This window comes from Lottia gigantea, assembly GCF_000327385.1.
Source record: "Lottia gigantea unplaced genomic scaffold LOTGIsca_44, whole genome shotgun sequence".
Lineage (NCBI taxonomy): Eukaryota > Metazoa > Mollusca > Gastropoda > Lottiidae > Lottia > Lottia gigantea.
Window position 1 is genome coordinate 384,416 of NW_008709540.1, and position 26,370 is coordinate 410,785.

A 26,370-nucleotide genomic window follows, 5' to 3' on the forward strand; every position below is an offset into this window, starting at 1 on the left:
GTTTTTGGATATGAAGAATTGGTTAGTAATACATGAACATTGTAATAAGATATTTATTGATAAGCGATGGATATAATATTATATTATAGACTAGAATTATACTGTATTCATTACCTCTTGGTTGTGGAAAATAGTATTCATCGATAAAGCAAATTTGTTGCCACATCTTTACGTCAGAACTCATCAAATGTGGTTTAACAAAGATTCCAATAAGACTTATATTTCTTTAGCAACAGGCGAAATCCCCACTTCCCATTTATACAAGGCGTAATGAATACAGCATCCGCACAATGACTCGAATAGTAAAAATCACAAAGTAATCTGTATGCGAATTAGAATATATTGAGAATTATTAAATATGAATGATTAGAAAAAATCAAGACAGAACCTGAAACATGTTGTTACTCACAGTTGAATGATAATACATATTCATTTACAAGACACTTGTTGTTGTATATTTAGTCGACTTTGACTATAAATACTTTTTATAGGTTTGTTTACAATAATTATCATTTAAACTTTTTGTAGTAAAGACACAAAATGGCAGATATAATAAACAAGGATCCCAAAAACCCATAGTGTTAAGATGCAGTTCTCGAGTTATAGTCCTAAACCTTACCACAACATATAAAACTATTACATGATCGTTTCTTTCAAATTTTAATGATAAGCTAAACGGATTATTTGTGAAGTATTAACATAATTATCAAACTCTTAGACATTTTTTTGTCGTGACTATATTTTACTGAGAATCATATACATATATTCTTTATAGCAATTAAACCTTAATCCATAAAAAGTAATGTAAAGAGGTATACGGTTTTCTGGAAGAGTAAGTAGCCTATGACTCTACTCGCTAGCGGATCCACAGTTGGACAGATAACTCCATAACCTCGTGGTCTCGTCATCGACCATGTTCGCTTTACACCGAATTGGCTTCACACATACATTGTACAAAATTATGAAAATATAGATATAGTTATTGAAGACATCGTTTGACTCGTTAGATTCCAAAGCACCATAGTTAATAAGTGACACAGCCGTCTAAATATTGCCTTCAACAGATGATAGACGTCAAATTAATCTATTCAGCTATAAAAGGAATTGTAAGAGGTTTTCTACAAAAATATATGTCTATGGTAACACTGATAGCATCGATTTGCATCATTCTTTAAATAAAAGGCACCAAAGAAAGGGAACAACTTTGAAGTTTACAGATCCTCTATGACGATCAATCACCGACGTCCAGTAGTGGAAAAACGATGTGTTTGTTTACAATAAAGGTTACGTCCACTGGTACCTTTTTATTTAAAAACAAAACCGAAATACGGATTTTCACTATCTAAAAAGTGACAGAGGTCTATCAGCTTATGAAATAAATATGTAGACGGCTGTATTCAGATTGAGCATAGTTATTGCACTTCTGGTTTAAAATTTAAAACAGAGTTAACACAACGGCTTCATAGACATCATATTTTCAGCAAAGGTCAAAGGAAGCTGCACGATTTTTAAAATAGCATCGCAGACTCCTTTGAGTGGGTGTATACAAGCCGAGAAGGGAACGAGGAAGACGTATAACCAGGCTATGAAGAAAGCAACCGGCCAACCAATAAACCAGAGAAGGACAAACCAGCACAGGGACCAGATTAAACCAGGACACAGACCAGCTTTACCAGAACCGCTTCCCTCTCCCATTCTAACGTCTTATTCTGAAAATATAAAATGATTTGGGTTTCAAGTCCATGTGTTCTTTACCTGGTCTATTAGTCGTTATACAGGACAATGAAAATTTAATCCTGAATGTCCAACTTTATTTAATGTTCACTTTATTGGACTAATGAAATGAAATGGAAGTTAATGTCATACTGCTCTATATCTAATTGGAGTAATGAAATGAAATTAAATGGAAGTTAATGCCATACTGTTCTGTATCTAATTGGAGTAATGAAATGAAATGGAAGTTAATGTCATACTGATCTGTATCAATGAAATGAAATGAAATGGAAGTTTTTGTCCTACCTGTATTTATTGGACTTATGAAAAAAAATGGAATTTTATGTCTTACTGTTCTGTATCTTATTGGACTAATGAAATGAAATGAAATGGAAGTTAATGTCATAGTGCTCTGTATCTAATTGGAGTAATGAAATGAAATGGAAGTTAATGCCATACTGATCTGTATCTAATTGGAGTAATGAATTGAAATGGAAGTTAATGCCATACTGATCTGTATCTAATTGGACTAATGAAATAAAATGGAAGTTAATGTCCCACCGTTCTGTATCTAATTGGACTAATGAATTGAAATGGAAGTTAATGTCCCACCGTTCTGTATCTAATTGGACTAATGAAATGAAATGGAAGTTAATGTCCCACCGTTCTGTATCTAATTGGACTAATGAAATGAAATGGAAGTTAATGTCCCACCGTTCTGTATCTAATTGGACTAATGAAATGAAATGGAAGTTAATGACCCACCGTTCTGTATCTAATAGGAGTTTATGGAATGACCTGTCGGTCCAGGGTTCAATCCCTTCGGAATCAGGTATTTACTTGTCAGTTATGTAGGATGAAGAAGCTGACATGGAAAAGGCGTCTAGCTGTTCGAATAGGACAATAAATCGAGGCCCCGTGTGATACTAGCTCACGTTAAAGATCCGTCGACAGTTGCAAATCCCCCCCCAGGGCCAAACATGTAGGCTAATGCCGCTATCCTAGCACAATTTCTCTCTTTACACACTGTATGAAAACCCTCATTTTAACACGATTGTGCTTTAAGTACGAAAAAATTTATTTTTGTATAAGCTTTTTATATCAAATGAAAATAACATTATAACAAATTCTACACTAATACTTATAATTGATTTATAATAGTTATAAATGTATGTACCTTTAAATATAAATAATTTAATATAAACATTATCCACAGGTAGTACCAGGACTAACTCTATATACCACGATATTAGGCGGTATTACATCAAGCGGCCTACCGTAGAAGCTATACACGAGCGCTCTGCATGATAGAATCAGCTTTACGAAAACTTCCGAAGATTGCCGAATGACTCCCCCTTAAACCAGACCAGGGTTTTCCGACCAAATAGATTGCCAGAATTCTTGTCGAATTGTCTTAAGATAACGCCGACATTTATAACGCAATCTGTGGATATCACCCACCCCAATGCATGAATGGTAGGTTGCAGATTCTAGAATCGAAACGACGAATTAACAGAGTTATCAAAGTGTTTAATATAGAGCGAGGCCTGATTCGTATCCTTGGTAAAACTTATTTTGATATTTAATATATAAATTAATAATGAATGTTTTATATTATATTTTTATATCTATTTCATTCATACATAATATATTAAATAGATATATTCCTGTTGGCAAATATCTTATATCTAGATATACATTACAAAGTTATATACTGGCAAGGTTTTCTCGCAGAGAAAGAGAAAGGACGAGATTCATTCGTATCATTTGATCGTTTGGGTCTATAGTGAAGCTACTGACTTGATGCGAAATTCTGTGTAAAACGCTGCCTTAATGTATCACAGTTTGATCAAAAAATCCAGGTGAGAGATTGCAGCAGTGACAAGTAAAGAGATTCTGATACAGCAGACGATAAGCAGTTATATTTCTTTATAAGGCACTACAAGGGCAGGTAACCTTTCCGATTATAATGATTCAAGGGTCCATAACTCTTCTGATTAAATGGACGAAAGTCGATAACTCCGCTGGTTATAACTTAGAACTTATAATTCCTGATACCAAGGTCGATAACTCTTTTAAACTTAGCACATTAAAGTCCATAATTCGAGACTTTCAATAACCAAGGACAAGGAGACACAACTCCTGATGTTCGGAAACTCAAGGGTACACAACTCTGCTGATTATAATGGATGAAGGTCGATAACTTCTCTGATTATAATGGATGGAGGTCTAAAAATCTTCTGATTATAATGGATACAGGTCGATCAATCTTCTGATTATAACTTATCAAGATACGTAACTCTAGGCTATCTGTAGAGGTAGATAACTCTTATTTAGGTAGAAAATCATCCAGTGCAGATAGCAGCATATCACTAATATATTGAAACTAATAATGCTTGGTTAATCAAGTCTATACTTAATTTGTAGTCTTGTATATACAGGTCTATTAAAGTCAGTTCGCGTTTATCCACATAGTGGTTTCATAGCGATCATATTTTCAGCACACGTTAAAGGTAACTGAACTAGTTTTAAAATGGCGTCACAGACTCCCTTCAATGGTTCGATACAGGCAGAGAAGGGGATGAGGAACACGTACAACCAGGCGATGAAGAAGGCAACCGGCCAACCAATAAACCACAAGATTAGAAACCATAAGATTCCCCATAGAATTCCTGGGCATAAACCTCCTTTTCCTGCTCCGCCTCCTTCTCCCATTTTAAATTATCTGAAATTAGAAAAAAAAGGTTTTAAGATTTTTAACATAAAATATGATAATAATAAATGTTTCAGTACCATTTATGATTTTTACATCAAATTAATAAGCTCTTTGTGAGTATTCAACTCAAATTAGATACCTCTAGAAGTGAACAATTAAACTGGTTCCTTTCCATCACTTATGGACTATAAAATTTCATATTATTGTTTTCCAAAACATCTGATAACGACACGTGTATATTGTGTTGAAACGTTATATGCCTAACCTTATTAAAGAAGTGTGTTATATTCCATAATATTGTCTTGTGTTTTTGTTATATGTGCTCCTCGCTTCTATATGTCGTTCAAATCTTATATTGATTAAATAATATATTTTCCAGTAAGCAATATTTTTTTTCACACAAATAAAAGGAAAAAGAATGAACAACCCTATTCAAATAAATATGCGAAAAAAGTAATCTTTGTGTTCAAACGTGAGGGATTAAACTATATCACGCCATGGCCTGCTCAGAACAGTTGTCATAGTTATTCTTAATAGTGTTATTGTCTGATATAAAACTTGACTTGACTTATTGACAATGTCCAACTTCTCTTAATATTCTAGAGCTACTACAATATCTGTCAATAACAACAATAGACACCGTGTCATTGTCAAAACACTTATAACGCAAGATTTTATTGTTGAGTCAAATTAGGTGACGGTGGATAAGCGAGTCATTGTGTCTTGTGTGTTGTACTGTGCTGGAATATCGATATAGTAAATCGAAATAACCAATCATGTCCACATCGCACCCAAACCTCATCTATAGACCTGTCAATACTACTAAACTTGAATTGGCGGAGGGTCATTAACACCCCCCCCCCCCCTCCCCTTTGGCAGCCCCGAAAGCAATTTTTTCGGGCGGAAATCTCATAAATAGGTTAGATATCTCGTATCTGGTAATAATATACGAGTTCTAGCCAATTAGATTTAAATTGAGAAATTCAACTGGAGATTCGAGTTTTTGCTTTCTTCTCGTCCTAGTTGAGTTAGCTTTCAATATTATCTTCAGGGGAGCCGCGGTGGCTCAGTGAATTAGACGCTTGCTCGCTAAACTGAAGGTCCAGGGTTCAATCCCGGCATAGGTCGAGATAATACCTTCGGATTTTTCAACCCGGTTTCCCCCTGTCAGTGATGCAGGTAAGAGGGGTTGACATGGAAAAAGCGTCTAGTCATTCAGATGGGACAATAAATCGAGGCCCCGCGTGCTACAGGCTGTGCACGTTAAAGATCCCTCGACAGTTGGAAATCGAAAAAGAGCAGGCTAATGCCGCTGTCCTGGTAAAATTTCCCCCATGGCACCCTGCATGGCGTCGCCCGTCTTCATTAGCCCAAATGGTGCAGGAGTAGGACGTAAAACTCCATTCATTTCATTTTGCCCTGATGAGAATATAAAATCTTAACGCACATGCCGAAATGGAACATGACTATACGTGCAAAACAAAATCTGACAAGGGGTCACAGTCGCTCAATGCTTACTTATATAAAGGTCAAGGGTTCAATTTGAACAAACAAATAGGCCAATGATATATAATCATATTTTTACGGCAGTGAAGTATTTTGGTTTTAACATTTAAATCAAAAGAGGCAATAATCATTGTTATTAAAACTTTATTTTCTCCAAAAGTCCCATCATAAACAAATTCAACATAACATTCAGTTATAACACCGCCTTAAGACCATAATACCGTAGGAAGTAAAACTCCATTCATTTCATTTTTAAGGTCATTATACATATAATAATACTCTGACTTTTACGCTCCGACTCGATACAAATAAATGGAAACTGTCGAAGTATAACCAATAATAAGCTAATTTAGTTAGTCAACTGGAGCAAATTGCCGATAAGAAAGAAACAAAAATATCAACGCTAAACCATATGATTGGAAATGAATGCAATTCAACATTATGTTTTCAGAAATATTACAATGGTTCGACCTATATCTCATAAAAAAAGATCTCACAATCCACGTTCTAGAAAAACATGAAAACCAAAACACATTTCATACCATATATCATGTGGAATTATAAAACTTGCATTTAATATTTGACATTCTGAAAAGAAATGAAATGAAACCATTTTCCACAAAAATACGTGACTTAAATTGTTAAAACTTGCATGTGCATGTATGGGAATGCGATCGAATTACGTTCAAAACACCACCATGATTGAATTGAATAGTTCTTATTCTTTTATACGTAATAGTATTTTTTATTTCAACCCTTCTCTTCTCAAACCACCATTCAATATAAAACTATATGTTGAATTTTGAGCAGACAGATTCAATAGGTATTATGCTGAATAGAATGCATTCATGTTAACCTTTTAATAAAGATAAAATAATTTTACAAATGACACTGTTTAGGGCATATTTGTTTTGCTGTGGTTATTGTCCAGGTTGACATTTCGATCAATCACATTTAGTAATGGCTGACGTACAATCCTACCCAAATCGCTGCATTTACAAATACAAAACGGTGACTATTGCAGTCAAGGTATTTTTACGAACCGACGCTTTCCAAACTTTCCAAATTTTACGAATGACACACTGTTAAGCGCATACTTCTTTTACTGTTGTCCAGGTTGACATTTCGTTCAATCAAATTTAGTCACGACAGTTACCAACAATTTCTAATGTTCTACTTTGTATATAAACATCCGATCATTAACAGTCGGATCACACATAATAACAGTCGGTTTATTTGGCGATCAATCGACAGTAGACTAATGAATAGTCAGCGGCTCTCAATCAACCCCTATCCCTCAGCCATTTTCAAGTTATCTTCATCCAAGCCATACAAGTTTCAACAAATACAGAGACAATTAAAAACATAAATCAACGTTTGTATTCATATATTCATGTGTTATTTAATGTTTTAAAATTCATAAATCACGAGAAAAAACGAATATTTATGTAAAGTATATACACGCTGTTTTGATATTCAGATAGAACAGTTGAAGTTTTTTTTCATCTCATTATGTATGTTAACTAGCATGTGATGTTGACATTATTCTATCAAATTAATGATGTATGTATTTTCTTTTTCTACTCCATCACTCACATCACTCATATAGCTACGTTACATTGAACAGTTTGGAAAGCGCCGGTTCGTAAAAATACCTTGACTGCAATAGTCACCGTTTTGTATTACCCAAATTTGTAAATGCAGCGATTTTGGTTGGATTGCACGTCAGCCAATGTAGCCATTCGGATTCCCAGACAGACATTATTCAAACAATAAGCCAGTATGTTTGTCGTGGGATATGATTGACTGTATCCGCTGGCGTACAATCCAATAATCATTCTGCATTGGATGATATAAGAAAGGTTATAGGTTAAAGGTTATAAGACGATATAGTGAAGATGCAAAATGTCCTGCTTGGCGATTAGGTTTTGCCATGAACATGAACAAATTTTAAAAACTAGATACTGATAAACTTTGTTTTAAAAGAAACAGCTTAATGATATAAGAAGAGTAGACAATCCCCGTCTGACTTGCGACTACTTTAGTACGATAATTATACAATAACCGCCGTAAATGGCACTCGAATCGGAATAGTTGTATCATCAGTACGGTACTATCTGAAGTGTAATAAGAGTGATAATCAACTTTTAGATTTTAACCAAAATCACCATCATCATCAAAAGTTTTATGGAATCTCTTTTGCTAGAAGAATTGTCGGTTTATTATATCACGTGAACAATGAAACTGGTTAGCTGAGAGAGGTTAAACTTATAAAATAATAGTCATAAAACATCATTCGACATACATCATGCATGTCGTTACAACAGTGAGAGGCGTGCTTTGTTTACTGGATGGTTTGATAAGATTCACCAAGTTTTGGGCGTGGTTTTGATTTAAAATGGGATTGATACGAGGTACGGTATACGGTACGTGATTATCGATACAGTAGAAAAAGCGAATACAAGAAGAACGGTTTGCCATCACGATTCATTTCTCCTATTGTTTATAGTATCGGTCAACCGGAAAATGCACCACGTTTATTCTCACCTATACCAGGATATGAAATAATCAAACAACGGACTGGAATAACGGGTGCCGTTATAATGTGGCTTAGATTGAGAAACTGAGTGAATATAAGCGGGCACCTGCAGGTTTTAATACTTTAAGATTAAAATTAATAATAAAAACATATTATATCGCTTTACACTATAAAACAATAATCGGAGTAAATTCATTAGAATAAAACAGTTATATGTTTCATAATTTAATTGAGCATCTTGTAAGGTTTTCATAATAAAAATAAAATATTGAGCATCGCAACATTTCAGCAATTTACAACACAACCCCGTTTCGACAAGTTACATGTAATGAATAAGTAAAATTGAGCTCACCGTAGAAAGATCGTGTACGTCCTATAGTAAACTTCTATAACTTATGAATTATGAAACACGAAATATTGTTGAAACTGTTCAAATATAACTACATACTACACATACCATAGTAGAGTGAATAGAAATATTATATACACAGGGTATTTCAGTGACTGGGGTTTTATAATGTTTGACCCGATTGTATACAAACCTATTTACCCGTATCAACAATTTACTGTTTACGACGCGGAGGTGGCAGGAAATTCGGTGTTATACTCAAAGGGTCAGTTTCGCCATTTTGGGGGTTGACTTTGGTTTTGAATATATGTAAATAATCTTCAAAAGTACTAGAAATATGCGAAAATCGCATAATTCCTACCAAAATGCTTCAAACTAGGAATTTCACTTTCTATTTCTATATACCTTTTTTTCTACGATTAGTCAAACGAATGGCGAATCTGTCCCTTTAATATGAAAAATATATTTCAAATGAAGATATCATAGAAAGGAAATTCTCAGCTCGAATAATGGATGAACGAATGAAGATAGACATTAAAGGGATTGTAAAGAGGTTTTCTAATTTTGTTAATGTTTATCAGGAACACTGATAGCATCAAATTGCACAATTCAAATTTTCAATCAGATGTCTGTGATTCCTGCAATTCGCAAAACATGCTTTATCACACGTCATCAAACACTTTGTGGAGTTGCTAAAACCACAGATTGAAAATTGGAATGGTGTAAATTGATGATATCAGTGTCTCTGATGCACATACATTTTGTAGAAAACCTCTTTACAATCTCTTTAAGATATCTATTTAAAGATAAATAACACAAAATGTAAAATTATAAAATACCTTTCAATTTTTCTCTTTACTCAACAAACTCAACAATCGACAGTTTTTAACACAATTGTTAATACTAGATAGCTGAGCCCACAAATATACTTGTAAAATCTTGACTAGCTTTTAACCAAGATAGAGAAATTAACAACAAATACTGGTTATACACGAGAATATAACCATAGTTTTATACAAACTCGCTAACCTGAAGGTCCAAGGTTCAATCACGGCATAAGTCAAGATGATACCTTCAGATTTTTCAACCCGGTTTCCCCCTGTCAGTGATAAGGTAAGAGGGGCTGACATGGAAAAAGCATCTAGTTGTTCGGATGGGACAATAAACCGAGGCCCCGTGTGCTACAGGCTGTGCACGTTAAAGATGCCCTGGCAGTTGGAAATCCTACCGCTGTCGTGGCAAAATTTCCCTCATTATACCCTGCATGTCGTTGGCCGTCTTCATTAGCCCACAAGGTGCAGAAAAATAGAACATAAAACTTCATTCATTTTTCTTTATTAAACTGTAGAACCCGAATTTTGTCTAGTTTCTAATATAGCCTGGTAGATAGCTGAGTCAGCAAATTATACTTACACATGAGAGAGTATAAACTACTAAACATAGTACCCAAATCTGACCTAGTTCATAAAATAGTTCTACCAAGATGTTTATCAGTGGTAATATCAGAAGGTTTATAATGAGATAAACAGAACATTTCAAGTAGTAAATTTACAGAAGGACTCGGTATCCTGTATTTATAGTTTACATAGTTAATTGGTTGTAAAGGAATTATATATTTTTTTACTCAGAAATTGTTTAGTTTGTTTAAAGGTAGGATCTCAAGAGGAAACTGATATTCACCTATTCAATTCGCAACCTATTTAAATCCCCATACCGACAAAACAATGAAAAGCGACGAGTTATTTCGAATGATTTGAATTTGATATGAAAAATATGTCCGACTAAATAATGTCGTCTGGGCAGGGTTCATCTCAAATATTTTACAGATCATGATGCTTAAAATCTATTTTAAAGGGATTGTTAAGAGGTTTTCTTGCCTTTTAATGTGTATCGGGGACACCTTTGACATCTATTAGGGACATTTCATTCCTTCGTCCGCTGTGGTTCCTGCAATTCCAGAATGAGTTAACTGGAAATGTAGTCGTAGTATTACTGGGCAAGAAAAATCTTTATAACCCCTTTAAATTGCTTAGTAAAGAGCCAGGAAGTGGTACTTCAACGGTTTCGAGGATAGGGGAATGGGGGCATTATAAAACAACATGGCAGCACCCGATTAGCAGAGTGGGTGATGTTCGGATAATGATTGGTAGGGATGCAGTTAATTACCCAATGATTCTATATGCTGATAGCCCAGAGTTTTAGAGCTCGAGGCTCATTCCACAATTTCCGCAATGCTGAATCTGTTACAGAGCGCTAGTAAAACATACAAGGCAGATCGTTTGCTCGGGCTGTTAGAGTATGTCAATACCTAGACATTCCACCAGAGAGATTAATATTGAAATTGACAACCACCACTAAATTAACTGGTTTGTTTTTTTGGATGAGAGGACGTCGCATTCTTCGACAATCTTCGACAGTTTCGGTAAACCCGAATGTGTTACAGAGCCCTAGTAGAACATACACGGTAGACCGTTTGCTCGGGGCTCGGAGTAGGTCAATGCCTAGGCAGGAAGGTTGACAACCGCCACTAAACGAGACAAGGAGTTAATCAATATTACAATAGAGACGATATTGAACTGCTTCATCAAATAAACATATCGCTCTACAGACCTGCCTAGATTTACTGTCATTTAATATATTGCTCTACTGACTGATTTTCTGGACCATATCTAGTGGGTAAGACGAGAGATGTAAAGTTTTAAACAATGTTTTATACAAATGTTTAATTATTTTGTATGGATGTGTACAAACTTTTAATTAGTTTGCGTGAGCATATACAAAGTTGAAACTATTTTGCATGGTTAGACAATGCATAAGAATTTGAACTATTTCGCATGGCTATATACAAACTTTGAAAATTTTTACATTGCTTTGCACAAATTGTTAAATATTTTGCATTCCTATGTAACTTTGAAGTATTTTGCATGGCTAATGATAGGGTTTAAACTATTTTACATGGCTGTGTACAAACTTTAATCGCTCTGTACAAGTTTAATTATTTTTGGCATGGCTTATGTCTATGTACAAACTTCAAACTATTTAACACGATAATATACAAACTACGAACTCTTTTGCATTGCTACATAGAAACTTTCAATCCTGTAGCATAATAATTTATGAACTTGAAACTACTTTGAATGGCTATGTACAAATATTTTTACTATTTCGAATGAACATCCACAGTATTATACAGTATGCCTCAAAACATCTAACTCGTTAAAACACGAAGGAAATTATCTTTTTTCTTCCTTAGATTCAAAACAATTCATAATATTTCGATCAAGGTAACTGTATTGCAATTCCTGAATTCCATGCATAGAAAAATACTACACATACATATTAATTTCCTAGTTTCTGTTCACATCTAGTAGAAATACTTAACTTACCTGTTCTGTATTCTCCAAATTACTTCTCTAGATTGTTGTTAAACCAGTAGGTAATCATATAGCAATCCTAGCTACCCAACTTTCTTCTGTCACCCAGGTAAATACTTGTTGATTGTTTGTATTTATGTTATCGCCATGGTCGCATGCTGTACTTTGTTACATTAAGTACTATCAACACGGACCTGAGAGAGAGCACTAGCGCAGCCCGGTATCGATGACGCCAGTTAACCAATGAAATCTGATGTTTTATTGGAATAATAAATCAATGAGGTTAAGGTGAATGAAATCGATGAAGAGTGAAGACAATGAAGAGATACACAGACAAGGATATTGTGTTACTAGGAGTATATGATTTAATAACAGGGCGTTTAAATCATATTGTGTGTGTCAGTTGTTTGTATTTTATCATCAGTCATGGGCGAAAGAGATAAGAGAGAGCGTGCGTGGGGTCGGACTATTAGTCTAGCCCCAATCAGTAAACGATTGCAAAATTCGGTGCTATATTATCGGATTGTTTGAATACAGCTATGATACGATGATGGTGTGTTATGATATGCAATGGGGCTGAAAGTATACACCATTAGACAGATACTACGAAACTAGAGTTCTACGCCTATAGTCGTAATGTACGCATGGGTGCAAACAACTGTAACATCTTTCAGATAGTCAAGATATTAAAGGGGTGGGGGGGTGGGGGGTGCGATTGGGAACATATTGTCTCACGATCTTCGTCTTTTGCATCTGACTATTCTAATGGAAACTGGTAACCGTAACACCATGCAGTGTGTAAGAAGGGAAATTTTACCAGGACAGTGGCATTAGCCTACTCAATTTACAGTTTACAGCCTGTAGCACATGGGGTTTCGGTTTATGTCCCATCCGAAGGACTAGTCGCTTTCCGTGTCAGTCCTCCGACCTGTATCACTGACCTGAAGATACTAGAATTAAGGCGTTGTTAGCGACCAATAAAGCCGCCCTTGATAAATTAATAACGTTACGATATGATTTAATCTCGGGTGACCGTGTTGTGAATACACTAGAGATAAAACTATTACAGTTATAATTTATAGTCTGTGTCTTATCACCCGAACAATGGTTAACTTAAGATATAATACTCGTATAACAATCAACTTAGCCCCGTAACCGTATAACAATCAACGTAGCCCCGTAACGGTATAACATCAACGCCTATTGAAACAAATTTGTCTACTTTTCGCTGACCAAGCTCTTACCTTACCATATTCAATTTAAGTTTTACTTCACTCAAACCAAAACAATATGAACTATTGATATTTAGAAGGTAGCTCCGTAACGACAGTTAACATTTAATTTACTGGAGGTTCACGTCACACTGGCTGGTAAGGGTATAACATAACAGCAAGGTCACTGAGGGAACTTTTACCAGGCACTGACATTAGTCTACACTAAGATATCAAAGACTTTCCGTGATGTGTTTTTTTTTGCAGATCAGTCCCTCATAAGCGAAGAAATCCACGATAATCGATATAGATTCACCCCCTTTTCGCCCAAAATGTCCGATGTTGTCGCAAGTATGGTACTTCTTAAAGGGACACTAGCGCAATTTTTTGACCAATCATACATTAGTCTCAGAAACATTTTCAACTTTGTTTTTAGCTAAGTCAATCAGTAATAGTGTTAACATCTCACTGTCGAAATTCGAGCCTTCAAGTCCACGTGTGTCCAGAATTTTCTGCGTTTTTTCTTTTCTGGAGACATTACCATATATAGAAAAGACATCTATGGCAAATCCTAGTTTGAGAAATTTTTAAGAATTATGCGCTTTTAGTACTTCTGAAGACTATATTCATATATATTCAAGACTAAAATCATCCCCCCCCCCGTACCTACCCCTTAAATTTATCATACCATAAATACGACAAATTCTTATTGCGAGTCTTTTTTCTGAACCTGAACCACTGTCTGTCAACTCTGCATCGCTTTCATAAAATACTTTTAGTTCAAGGGATTGTAAAAAATGTGTTTATATATATCGGAATATACTACGGAGAAAGTTTTGATATATAATTTTGAATATGCCAGGTAAGCAATATATATCGGAGACACTGATTGCACCATTCCAATTTTCAGTCAGACGTCCGTGGTTCCTGCAATTTAACGTAAACTAAGTGTATGATGACGTTACTAATCGCATAAATCATATTTTACGATTAGTGTTTGTGGAACTGCAGGTACCACGGACGTCTGATTGAAGAATGGTATGATGCTATCAGTGTCCCCGATATATATTGCTTACTTGGCATATTCAAAATTATATATCAAAACTTTCTCCATAGTATATTGATCTGTCTACGAGCGTTCGTGTTGTTACTTAGTTTGTATTTTCACTACGACGTAGTTTAAGCCAAACAAAGTTGACCTTTATGAACTGATAGAAGACCAAATATTTGAAGTGACCTTGTTTTACTAAACTCTAGTCCATTGACTCGTATACTTCAACTGGTTCACAGAGAACAAGTTACGTACTAAGTCATGAGATTGAAGACTAGCGTTATTTGGAAGGGACGAAACGCATCTGATTTCCTTTGAATGCTACAAGGGAACAGACCCGTTTGGATTGTTCTGATGGGCAATTATATATGGTGTTTAGCTGCAGTAATGGAGGGGGGGGGGGGGGCATTTTGTCGGGCCCTGTAGCTCCGGACCTGCATGGAAACCTACATGTATCTATTGTTGTGCGTGTGAATGTGGTTTAGGGGTTTAGGACTGTGGTTACCTTAAAAGTTAAGGCATATCTACAGTTCACTACGAATAAACTTTACAGCGACCTTTTTGAACTGAGACAACTAGGATATCGACTATTATACCAGCTGTTGATCTACAGTGAGAATTAATATCTTAATAACTTGGTAAAACATATTTTAATAATAGGCCGTTAACCTCCACTCTATTTCATTAAAGCAGTACGATACGAGGTCAAATCTATTTCATCGGAACTGGGTTAATAGAGGCTAGGGGGTAATAATAGGCTCCAATTCATTCCAGCACAGTCGCATAAGACAAACATAAGGATTGGGAATAAAAACTCCATCCCATTTACCTTTGAACCATTCACCCCCGTGTGCTACAGACGGTGCTCGTTACAGATTCCTCGACAGATAATATCGAAAAAGAGTCCTAATCCGAACCCTACTGTCCTTGCCAAATTTCCCTCCCTGCACACTGAATGGCGGTTACCGTCTTCGGTAGCACAAATGCAGAAAACATGTATAAAATAGAAAGCAAGTCTCCTTAACGTTCACTAATTGATTATAAAGAAATGATGGCTTCTCAGTATCCTTATACATCATATTATGGCGTCGTGCGTCGTCATTAGACCAAATGGTGAAGAAAAGTAGGACGCAAAAATCATTTCAAAATGCATGCCACCTATCGTATTAAACTTTTCTTACCTTGCAGAAAGTTATCCAAACACTAAAACACACAACACAACTGAACTCGCCGGTATTACCTGTATAATATCACTCAGCCACGTTCGAGTACACCAGATGTACGTATAGCTATAGTTTATAATATAACTCACACCATCACAGTGCTTACTAGGCCCTTCTATAATTGTTTTATCTCTATCTCTGATAACCTTTATTAACTTCTATAATATCGAAATATTAACGAGACCTTTGACACAACTTCGTTACAACAATGAAAATGTCAACATATCTAACTATTAAATATCTCACACCTTCGGAACACCTGATGCCACCCAACCACTCGCTTATTCAAATCTAAAAAAACAGACAAAAGTACAATGCTAGAGCGTAAGTGCGTAGTGAGGAGGGGTTCTAATCCTGGGTTCTAATCCTGGGTTCAAATCTACGTCTAAGCAAGACGTCGTTCGCTAGAGTCAAATGTTTAGCCATTGGTTCTAATCTACGTCTAAGCAAGACGTCGTTCGCTAGAGTCAAATGTTTAGCCATTGGTTCTAATCTACGTCTAAGCAAGACGTCGTTTGCTTAAGTCAAATGTTTAGCCATTGGTTCTAATCTACATCTAAGCAAGACGTCGTTTGCTAGAGTCAAATGTTTAGCCATTAGTTCTAATCTACGTCTAGGCAAGACGTCGTTCGCTAGAGTCAAATGTTTAGCCATTGGTTCAAATCTACGTCTAAGCAAGACGTCGTTCGCTAGAGTCAAATGTTTAGCCATTGGTTCTAATCTACATCTAAGCAAGACGTCGTTTGCTAGAGTCAAATGTTTAGCCATTGGTTCTAATCTACATCTAAGCAAGACGTCGTTTGCTTGAGTCAAATGTTGAGCCATTAGTTCTAATCTACGTCTAGGCAAGACGTCGTTTGCTTGAGTCAAATGTTGAGCCATTAGTTCTAATCTACGTCTAGGCAAGACGTCGTTTGCTAGAGTCAAATGTTTAGCCATTAGTTCTAATCTACATCTAAGCAAGACGTCGTTTGCTTGAGTCAAATGTTGAGCCATTGGTTCTAATCTACGTCTAAGCAAGACGCCATTTCCTTGAGTCAAACGTTTAGCAATTGTTTCAAATCCAAGACTCGTGACCTGGTGAAGATATTTTTTCTCAGATAGGGCAGAAAATTTAGGAAAATTTAGGAAAATTTAGGAAAAATCAATGTCAGGAAATTTAGCAAAGGATCAGCTCTGGGACACCTAAGTTGTGATTCTGGTAAATTATAATTTATTTCTTAATTTAGACAACCTCTCTTTAATATTAAGACGAAATTTAAATCTGTTCAGTTTTCGAAAAGTTGCCTGATTTTCAAGCTTTTTCAGCTGGATAAGAAAACACGTTTATATCTCTTTAATGTGTAACTTTAACGTGCTTGACACAAGTCATATGCAGCCTCACTATTAATCATGTGAGATGTGAAGTATCTATAATATAGCATGTAGGTCAAGAGGTTGGTGATTCACTGACTCGTGAAATATATTTATTTTAGAATATAAACAAACTGACGATTGGCTTGATATACGAAATATAGAAAGAAAGAAACACTAGAGTTTCAGAGCATGCTGTAAACAGATTGTTGGAATTAAGTGCTTCGTAGAGAGGTTAAACTCTCCAAATTACGAAATGGACTAAATTCATAAATGATTTCTATTAACAGAACAGGACGATTTATCTCCCATTATAAGAACAAAATTTCTCTTATGTTAATAAATGCTTTTTTATTGAGTGAGATTATCTGCGTCCCTAGTTTCCGATAACCTTCTTTATGCATTGTCTCATTCTGATCATCATGGACGAAATCATGACAGTAATCGTGGCGGGCACAATGACAGTTATTATGACAGTATTCATGGCGGGCATAATGACAGTTATTATGACAGTATTCATGGCAGCAATCATGGTTGTAATCATGGTAGTAACCGTGACAGTATTCATGGTAGTAATCATGGTTGTAATCATGGTAGTAACCGTGACAGTATTCATGGTAGTAATCATGGTTGTAATCATGGTAGTAACCGTGACAGTAATCGTAGCAGTAATTATGACAGTAATCATGGTAGTAATCGTGGTAATAATCATGGTACCTGGACTCGACAACGACTTTGTGTTAATCCAATCCCTGCACATGGCGGTGAAACTTGTCTCGTAAACCAAACTGAAACTATGGCATTTGAAGTAAATCACTGCCCAGAAAAACACATTTATTCCAAGTGAGGGGGAGGTTCTCAAGGGGGCCTTTCCTCCATAGCTCTGAATGCTTGTTCGATGACACTACTACTTGTAAATTACTAATATGTTTTTATTTACAGTGGATGGAAACTGGGGAGAATGGTCGGATTTTAGCGACTGTTCTACAACATGTGATGGAGGAACACAAAACAGAACAAGACTATGTGATAATCCAGAACCGAGTAATGACGGTGCTACCTGCCCCCCTCCTGGTAGCGAAACTAGTTCATGTAATCCGGTCTCATGTATAGGTATTACTTTATTAATTTTCGTTTTACACCAAACTTTTCTGACACATTTTTGGTTGATGAAATGAAATGAATGGATATTTTACTTTCTGCACCATGTGGGCTAATGAAGACGGGCAATGCCATGCAGAGTGCAATGAGGGCAATTTTGCCAGGAAAGTGGCATAAGCGTGCTCTTTTTCGATTTCCAATCTTAAACGTGCACAGCCTGTAGCACACATGGGGTCTCGGTTTACTTGATGAAGAAAGGACAACAGTATACCACAATTTGATCAAAATACAAACCTGGATGTTTCACTTGCGTTGTTACTACATTTGTTATCAATGCCGAATATCAACCACTAATGACGAGGCGTAGACTTTCATCTTGGAACTGAATTAAATACCCAAACAGTTAAAGCTATTAACATCATCGATTTTTGTATTTTGTAACATTTTCATGGAAGAACCTTTTCAGATGTTTCATGGGAGGCTAGCGACAAGACACTTCCACAGAATGGCTGCATTTGAATTTATACTTGCCCCGCCCCCATTGAGTCAGTCTTCCGGGATGCTGGCGCCACTGGTTAATAGCTAGTTTAAAAGATATAAGAAGCCTTCTGGTGTTTCGGAGATTATTGCTTTATTATCAGCATACAGCAAAAAAAATAAGTAAACTTAACGTAATGTATGGAAGCCGGCTGCGGCCATATCTACTCTCGACTTCTCGCCCCGAGAAAGCGAGGAATCTCGACCTCTCGCCCACGAGAAAGCGAGGAATCTCGACCTCTCGCCCACGAGAAAGTGAGGAATTTCGAGAAATCGAGGAAAAAGGCGAGGAAAAAGGCCCTCGCTTTCTCGCCTTTTTGCTCGCTTTCTCGTCTCTCGACCTCTCGTGGGCGAGAAGTCGAGGGTAATATGGCCGCAGCCGGCTTCCATAGTAATGTGATGGATGGACATTTTTCAACCCGTAAGTGAGACTGAAAATCATTAACCTAAACTGAGAATAGGAAAGGGGAGAGAACTTCTCCCTGAAACAGACCATTTTTAAAATCAAAATATTCAGAGAAGTTGCCGTTATATTTTACACATCACTTAACTTTTTTGTAATTTTACTCTTTAACTATAGATTAAAACAATTTATGAAATAGAAGGCCTTAGTCTAATCCACAAAGAACACGTGTAATCTCTTTCTGTTTATTAAAGATTGTAAAATGAATATCTCGTCCACTGTTGAACATTGTGTTTGGATGATTTTGTGCTATGTTATGAGACGACTGTTAATGTAGGTGAACATAATGACAATGTAAATTGTTGAAATGTTGTGTACAATAAAACTTAGAGGTAGTATACCATATAATTGTGTTCTGAGACAACTGTAAATGTCCCTTGAGGACTATGTATACAATTGAACACCTAACAGAGTATACTAGCTGTTGTTTTAACAGTTTGATCTAGGGTTGGTGTTTCGCCTTATTATGGCAAGAGTGAAACCTTCAGAAGAAATAAGTGACGGTGGGTTTTAAATTCCTATCACCTCTTTAGACGAGGCCCGTTATTATCGGTTAATGACTGGGTGTGTCTAATTCTATTATATTATATGACGCAAGCTTCGAGGTCACGTGAGATGCACATGCTGCCGAGCATGAAATCATTAGCTTCTGATCAGACAGAAATCTTAAAGATGGTTTCCTTATTTTTTTGTGTCAAATTAAGCAAACTATGGATTAATTGGTGTTTTTAATGAATTATCATGTATTCTTTTGTTTTATACAGCCCCCTCCCCCTCCCCGTTTTGCTCTCGATGTGAAACTCGGCATAGAACATCGTATTACGAATACGGGTTTTGACGTGGTCTTATTAACCCATATTAAACTAAGCCCATTACACTTCGTTTTAGGGTCGTGGAAATGAGATTGCATTTAAATCTGACCAATCAAACGTTACCAAGCTGAAGACATCATGTAAAGAACTAATTTTCTATCTGACTGTTCAACTTGCTGTATTGTGCTAGAAATACAGTAGGGCCAATTTTGATTAGACAAGAATACGTAATTTTTCTCACTTGTGTTACCACCGCCTCGAGGAAGTATGACGAATCGGGTGTGGTTTGGACACGACTGGCAGAGAAGTACATGTACTTAATGTGTCCAACGTTTCTATCCATCTAAGATTAGTTATCACAGTGTTTCGTGCCAATATCGCGATCGCCAATACTCAAGGTGCGATGCAGCAATAAGGGCATGACTCGCTATGATTAAATATAGTACGATGTGTCTGATAAGTATGAAGTAAGTATGTGAGTTATCAGAAAGCATTACTGTGTCGCATCGTCAATTTTTAGATTAATGTTCGAAAGTGTCATCTACACCGCTTTGAAAAATTGACAATTTGGTCGAATGTGATTCATGCTATTTTTAGAAATCTTCTTTATTCCTTTATCATAATGTGGTAAAACCGCGCTAGTGAGCATCAAACAGATGCAGGGGCGTTCACCTGAACGACAATATTTATCGATATACTTATTACGATTTAAAAATGTAAGTCAATTACATAAATTATGTATTTTCTGAAATTAATCTAATGACGTGTAATGGTTGACGAAACCTCACACCTTCTTTCCAATGACATTAACATTCGTGGCGCTACACTGGCTCTTTTTAAAGGGATGGTTGCTGGAGGATTTTAGCTAAGCAAGTAATAGTGTTCACAGCTCACCGTCGAAATTTACGCCTTCAAATCCACGTGTGTCTAGAATTATCTGCATTTGACAGTTTTTAAAGACGACTCGTCTTTTCTCGAGATACTGAGATGTACAGAAGAGACATACACAGAAATAGGAAAAGTAATTCCTAGTTTTGAAAGAATTATGCAATTTTTTAACATTTTTAGGACTTCTGAAGACTCAAATCAATCAATCAAAATGGCACACCTGTCCCTTTGAACTCATTTTAATTTTTATTTTATTTTAAATATTTGAGGTGCAATCATCATTATTTGTCATGCTTGGAGGTACATAAGAATATCTATATATTTATTATATACACCGACGAAGGCAACAGTTAACTCTAAGAACTTTGGCAGAGTTGGATCGAATAAATGACGGACGGAAACGGATCGAAATATAGGAACGGTTCCTATCTTTGACGAATAATATAACTTTTAATTCATTAACGGAGGCAGATATCTTTCAATTTTTTGGCGATATCTTACGTAGCCATGAGAATTCAAGTTTCAGCCATTGTGTTATTAGGTGTTATTGTAGCCTCGGGGGCAGAGCCAAATGAACTGGTTTCCTTTGCGTGTCTGTTCTTTCAGGACATGTTTAAAGAGTGTCCGGAAGGTAAGGTTTGCTTTTATACAACTTTCGATATCTTGAAGTTAAAGATGGGTTCCCTCATTTTCATTTATGAAAATAAAAATGCTAATATTTATATGAATAGAAAGTAGAAGTGTTCTAATGACTTGGAAAAATACCAGTTTGTCTCACATGACCATCATTAATTCATAATTAGCTAAATTAGAAGAGAATTACAAGCAAATTTACAATGAGTTGCCGATCAAGAAAGGTTAAAAAGTATTGTTTTGTTTATCCAGACTACATACATGGATATTTATGTTTGGTTACACCTCTTTTAATTATATGCAATAAGAACACAATGATTTGATTAAGAATACGTGATAATTCATTAGAAACATCAATTAATCAAATAGTTTGCTTAATTTGACACTAAAAAATAAGGAAGCATCTTTAAAGCGTTTGTAGAGAAATTTTCTAAATTTTATATGTGTATCGAAGACACTGTTAGTTTTTTACAGACGTCTGTAATTCCTTCAATTTCATCAAAAATAAGTGTTTGATCACTTCACTAATCGCAAGCTATGCTTTCTCATATAAGGACCTGCGGGATAAGTGAAGTCATCAAACACATAGTTTGATGGAATTGTGTGTGTCTCAAATACACATATTTTTTTTACAATCCCCTGAAAAGGTACGTATCATAGTACTGATTATAGCAAGAAAAAGTCATATATATTCTACAAGATGTTGTACGATTTGAAATAAAAAAAATTGTAAAGACACTTTCAAAGTTAACGTTCACGAATTGTTCTCAGAGTATAAGCATGTGGTATTTGTACTGAATGACCAATTTCATCAAGAATTGTGCCCTCTACAGTGTTTAAGACCTAAAACCTAAATCGATTTTTCTGATTTTCGATAGAGCTCTTTCTTGGGTGATTATAAAACTTAAATCAAATTTCATTTAAACCGCAGTCTCAAAAATTGTGACAACAAGAGTGTTAAGAAGATATAAATTGAACGCGTTTTAAATAACAATTGCAGTTTTGTCCAAATCCGTCAATAATTGTGACTTGTATGTTTCCGAGCAATTGTGGATTTTGTAGATCCCAGCACAGCTTATGATTTGGACAAATTGATGTTTCAGTGGACGGAGTGTGGGGGACATGGGGACCTTATTCATCATGTTCATCAAATTGTACCGGAGGAACTCGTACACGAACTAGAAGCTGTGACAATCCTTCAGCATCAAATGGTGGATCCCAGTGTCCTAACATTATCACAGGCGCTACAGAGACAGAGGACTGCAACACAGAAATTCCATGTCCTGGTACGTATAATATACATTAATTCCACTTCCTGGTACGTATAATATACACCAATTCCTCGTCCTGGTACGTATAATATACATCAATTCCACGTCCTGGTACGTATAATATACATCACTTCCTCATCATGGTACATATAATTTACATCACTTCCTCATCCTGGTACGTATAATATACATCACTTCCTCATCCTGGTACTTATAATATACACCAATTCCACATCCTGGTACGTATAATATACATCAATTCCTCGTCCTGGTACGTATAATATACATCACTTCCTCATCCTGGTACGTATAATATACATCACTTCCTCATCCTGGTACGTATAATATACATCACTTCCTCATCCTGGTACGTATAATATACACCAATTAGACATCCTGGTACGTATAATATACATCAATTCCTCGTCCTGGTACGTATAATATAAATCACTTCCTCATCCTGGTACGTATAATATACATCAATTCCACTTCCTGGTACGTATAATATACAACAATTCCACATCCTGGTACGTATAATATACATCACTTCCTCATCCTGGTACGTATAATATACATCACTTCCTCATCCTGGTACGTATAATTTACACCAATTCCACGTCCTGGTACGTATAATATACATCAATTCCACATCCTGGTATGTATAATACACACCAATTCCACATCCTGGTACGCATAATATACATCAATTCCACGTCCTGGAACGTATAATATACATCACTTCCACTTCCTGGTACGTATAATGCACATCACTTTCTCATCCAGGTACGTATAACATACATCACTTCCTCATCCTGGTACGTATAATATACACCAATTCCACATCCTGGTACGTATAATATACATCAATTCCATATCCTGGTACGTATAATATACATCAATTCCACTTCCTGGTAGGTATAATATACATCTCTTCCTCGTCCTGGTTCGTATAATATACATCACTTCCTCGTCCTGGTACAGATAATGAATACATCAATTGCTCGTCTTGGTATGTATAATATACATCAATTCCACATCCTGGTACGTATAATACACACCAATTCCACATCCTGGTACGTATAATATTCATCAATTCCACGTCCTGGAACGTATAATATACACCAATTCCTCGTCCTGGTAAGTATAATATACATCAATTCCCCGTCTTGGTACGTATAATATACACCAATTTTAACTCCTATAACCTATAATATAGTCCTTCTGAATTTGCAGTTAATCATAGATTCGTCGGGAAATAAAATTTTGATAAGGAAGAAACGCACGTACGTGACATCTTATTTCAGAAGTAGGTAAACAATCCTATATTCTTTTAAATAATTCATGATTTACTTTACAGTTGATGGCGATTGGGGAAACTGGGGAGAATTTTCCAATTGTACAAAAACCTGTGGTAATGGTACCAGGACTCGACAACGACTTTGTGATAATCCAAGTCCTGCACATGGTGGTGCGACTTGTCTCGGCAATCAAACTGAAACTGTGGCATGCGCAGAAATTCCCTGCCCTGGTAAGAATTATTGTTTGTTTGTCTGTTTGTTTGTTTGTTTAAGATGTTATATTTATGTTTGTTTGTTTAAGATGTTATATATATATGTTTGTCTGTTTGTTTGTTTGTTTAAGATGTTATATATATATGTTTGTTTGTTTGTTTGTTTGTTTGTTTAAAATGTTATATTTATGTTTGTTTGTTGGTTTATGTTTTAGATGATATATTGATCTATTTACAGTGGATGGAAACTGGGGAGAATGGTCGGATTTTAGCGACTGTTCTACAACATGTGATGGAGGAACACAAAACAGAACAAGACTATGTGATGATCCAGAACCGAGTAATGACGGTGCTACCTGTTCTCCTCCTGGTAGCGAAACTAGGTCCTGTAATACCATTTCATGTATAGGTAGTACCTACTTATTTATTTTCAAATGACTTCTGGTTTGATTGTCCCATCGAATCAACTTAACTCTTTCAAAATACAGACCTGGATGTTTTTGACTGGTTCATTAAGCTCGGTTTCCTATCAAATCTGTTCTTTGATCATATAATCAAAATCTGTATAATATAAACTTTTTTCAGAAGCTGTTTGTGAGGAGAAGCAATATGTTTACAATGCCAGTATCGGTATTTGTATCCAGCTATATACAGATAAGAAAAACTTCGACGACGCCAGTGCTGCATGTACAGCGGATGACGCTTTTCTTTTCAAAATGGATACAACTGACAAATTAGAAGTTGCTAAAAAGATTATTGAGGATAGAAGTAATATTATTTTCTGAAATATTTATCCAATATGTTGATTTTGCACGTGGGTCCTCTTCCCAATATCATGTTCATAAGTCATCTTATACCTAGACTGTCAATTTTTTCAATGAGACATCTGTGGTTCCTGTAATTCCACTGGAACTGGTTGCGATTTGACGATAAGTGACTCCATCAAACTCTAGATAGTGTAAATGCAAGGACACGAATGTATGTTTTAAAGTTGGAATGGTACAAATTAATGCTATCTGTGTCCCCGATACACACAAAAGCTTTTTAAACATGTTACAACCCCTTTAACAAATGATATCTTATTTCTTTCAGAATCAGACCAGCCTGGCTATTTCATTGGAGCTCGAAATGATAATGCGGATGCTACTTTCAGATGGTTGGATGGTTCCAGAGTAACGTGGATTGGAAACGCTCCAGTTGATCCAGATCAAAATTGTGTAAGACTTAGGAAGGCAAATTATCATATGGATGAAGCTGTTTGTCGAAGAAAACGATATTTCTTTTGTCAGATAACTGTACCAACCTGGACAGCTCCTGGAGGAGGTCGATTTTAAAAGGAAAAGTATCTGTAATCAGTCAAGAAACACACATAGAAAAAGTTTGGTTTTCTTCTCCATATAATTCACAGTAATATAACCCAAGATAGTTAGCTCATCGTGCGATCAAATAACTTTAATTGTTATCATTTTTAAAATTTGGTGTTAATTTGACTATTATTATTTTAAGATTAAATTCGGATATCGTATAAAAACATCAGAAAAGTGTCCATTTTATACAAAAACAAATATCTCCTCCTTCCACTACAAGATTTTATTTGAAATATGTTTTCATTGATTAGGTTTTCATCAAAATTAAATATATTTCCAGTTTATTTTACGTATTGGAATGTGTGTACTGTCATATGAGTTCCTATATATACAATGTGTTCTAGGACATACAGCTATATATAGTTATCTAATTGGACATTTGTTGTAAAGTTATTCCTATCCGACAATAACAAAAATCACAAATATACATTATAGATGCGTTTCTATACAAACTTTCTAACTAAATGATTTACTACAAACATCACAAGTCTAATGTTTCTCTCCAGTATTGTTAGAAGTTATCTGTCTTAATGGATTTTCGTACAGATTTAATACAGACACTGTTAAGAATGTTATGGTTAGAAAATATGCTTCTGAATGGACTGACGGCCATAGACTTTCACCTTGAAATTAAATACCCAAATGGTTAAAGCTATTAACATTATTATTTTGTATTTTCTAACATGTTCTTTGGAGAAACCTCTCATGGGAGGCTAGCGACAAGACACTTCCACAGAATTGCTTCATTTGGAT

General features: G+C 35.7%; 4 protein-coding genes across 4 annotated transcripts; 2 read left to right on the top strand and 2 right to left on the bottom strand.

The window, feature by feature from the left end:
* Positions 1-41: 41 nt before the first annotated feature.
* LOTGIDRAFT_233807 (hypothetical protein) lies at positions 42-15,672 on the bottom strand. Its single transcript, XM_009060698.1, has 2 exons — positions 15,641-15,672; positions 42-1,709 (listed from the first exon to the last, which is right to left on the bottom strand). Exon 2 carries the CDS (start codon positions 1,693-1,695, stop codon positions 1,447-1,449), a length of 249 nt encoding a protein of 82 aa, XP_009058946.1. The 5' UTR covers positions 1,696-1,709; positions 15,641-15,672; the 3' UTR covers positions 42-1,446.
* Positions 15,673-16,201: 529 nt separating this feature from the next.
* LOTGIDRAFT_164193 (hypothetical protein) lies at positions 16,202-16,678 on the bottom strand (the record flags this gene model as incomplete). The annotated part of the gene is made up of 1 exon (XM_009060699.1): positions 16,202-16,678. One exon carries the CDS (start codon positions 16,676-16,678, stop codon positions 16,202-16,204), a length of 477 nt encoding a protein of 158 aa, XP_009058947.1.
* Positions 16,679-17,973: 1,295 nt separating this feature from the next.
* On the top strand, positions 17,974-24,237 carry LOTGIDRAFT_66885 (hypothetical protein; the record flags this gene model as incomplete). Its single annotated transcript, XM_009060659.1, has 2 exons — positions 17,974-18,142; positions 24,098-24,237. Coding segments are annotated over 2 exons (309 nt in total), but the record flags the coding sequence as incomplete, so codon positions are not given.
* On the top strand, positions 24,082-24,688 carry LOTGIDRAFT_123688 (hypothetical protein; the record flags this gene model as incomplete). Its single annotated transcript, XM_009060700.1, has 2 exons — positions 24,082-24,268; positions 24,489-24,688. The coding sequence occupies 2 exons, from the start codon at positions 24,082-24,084 to the stop codon at positions 24,686-24,688; spliced, it is 387 nt and encodes a 128-aa protein (XP_009058948.1).
* Positions 24,689-26,370: the final 1,682 nt, after the last annotated feature.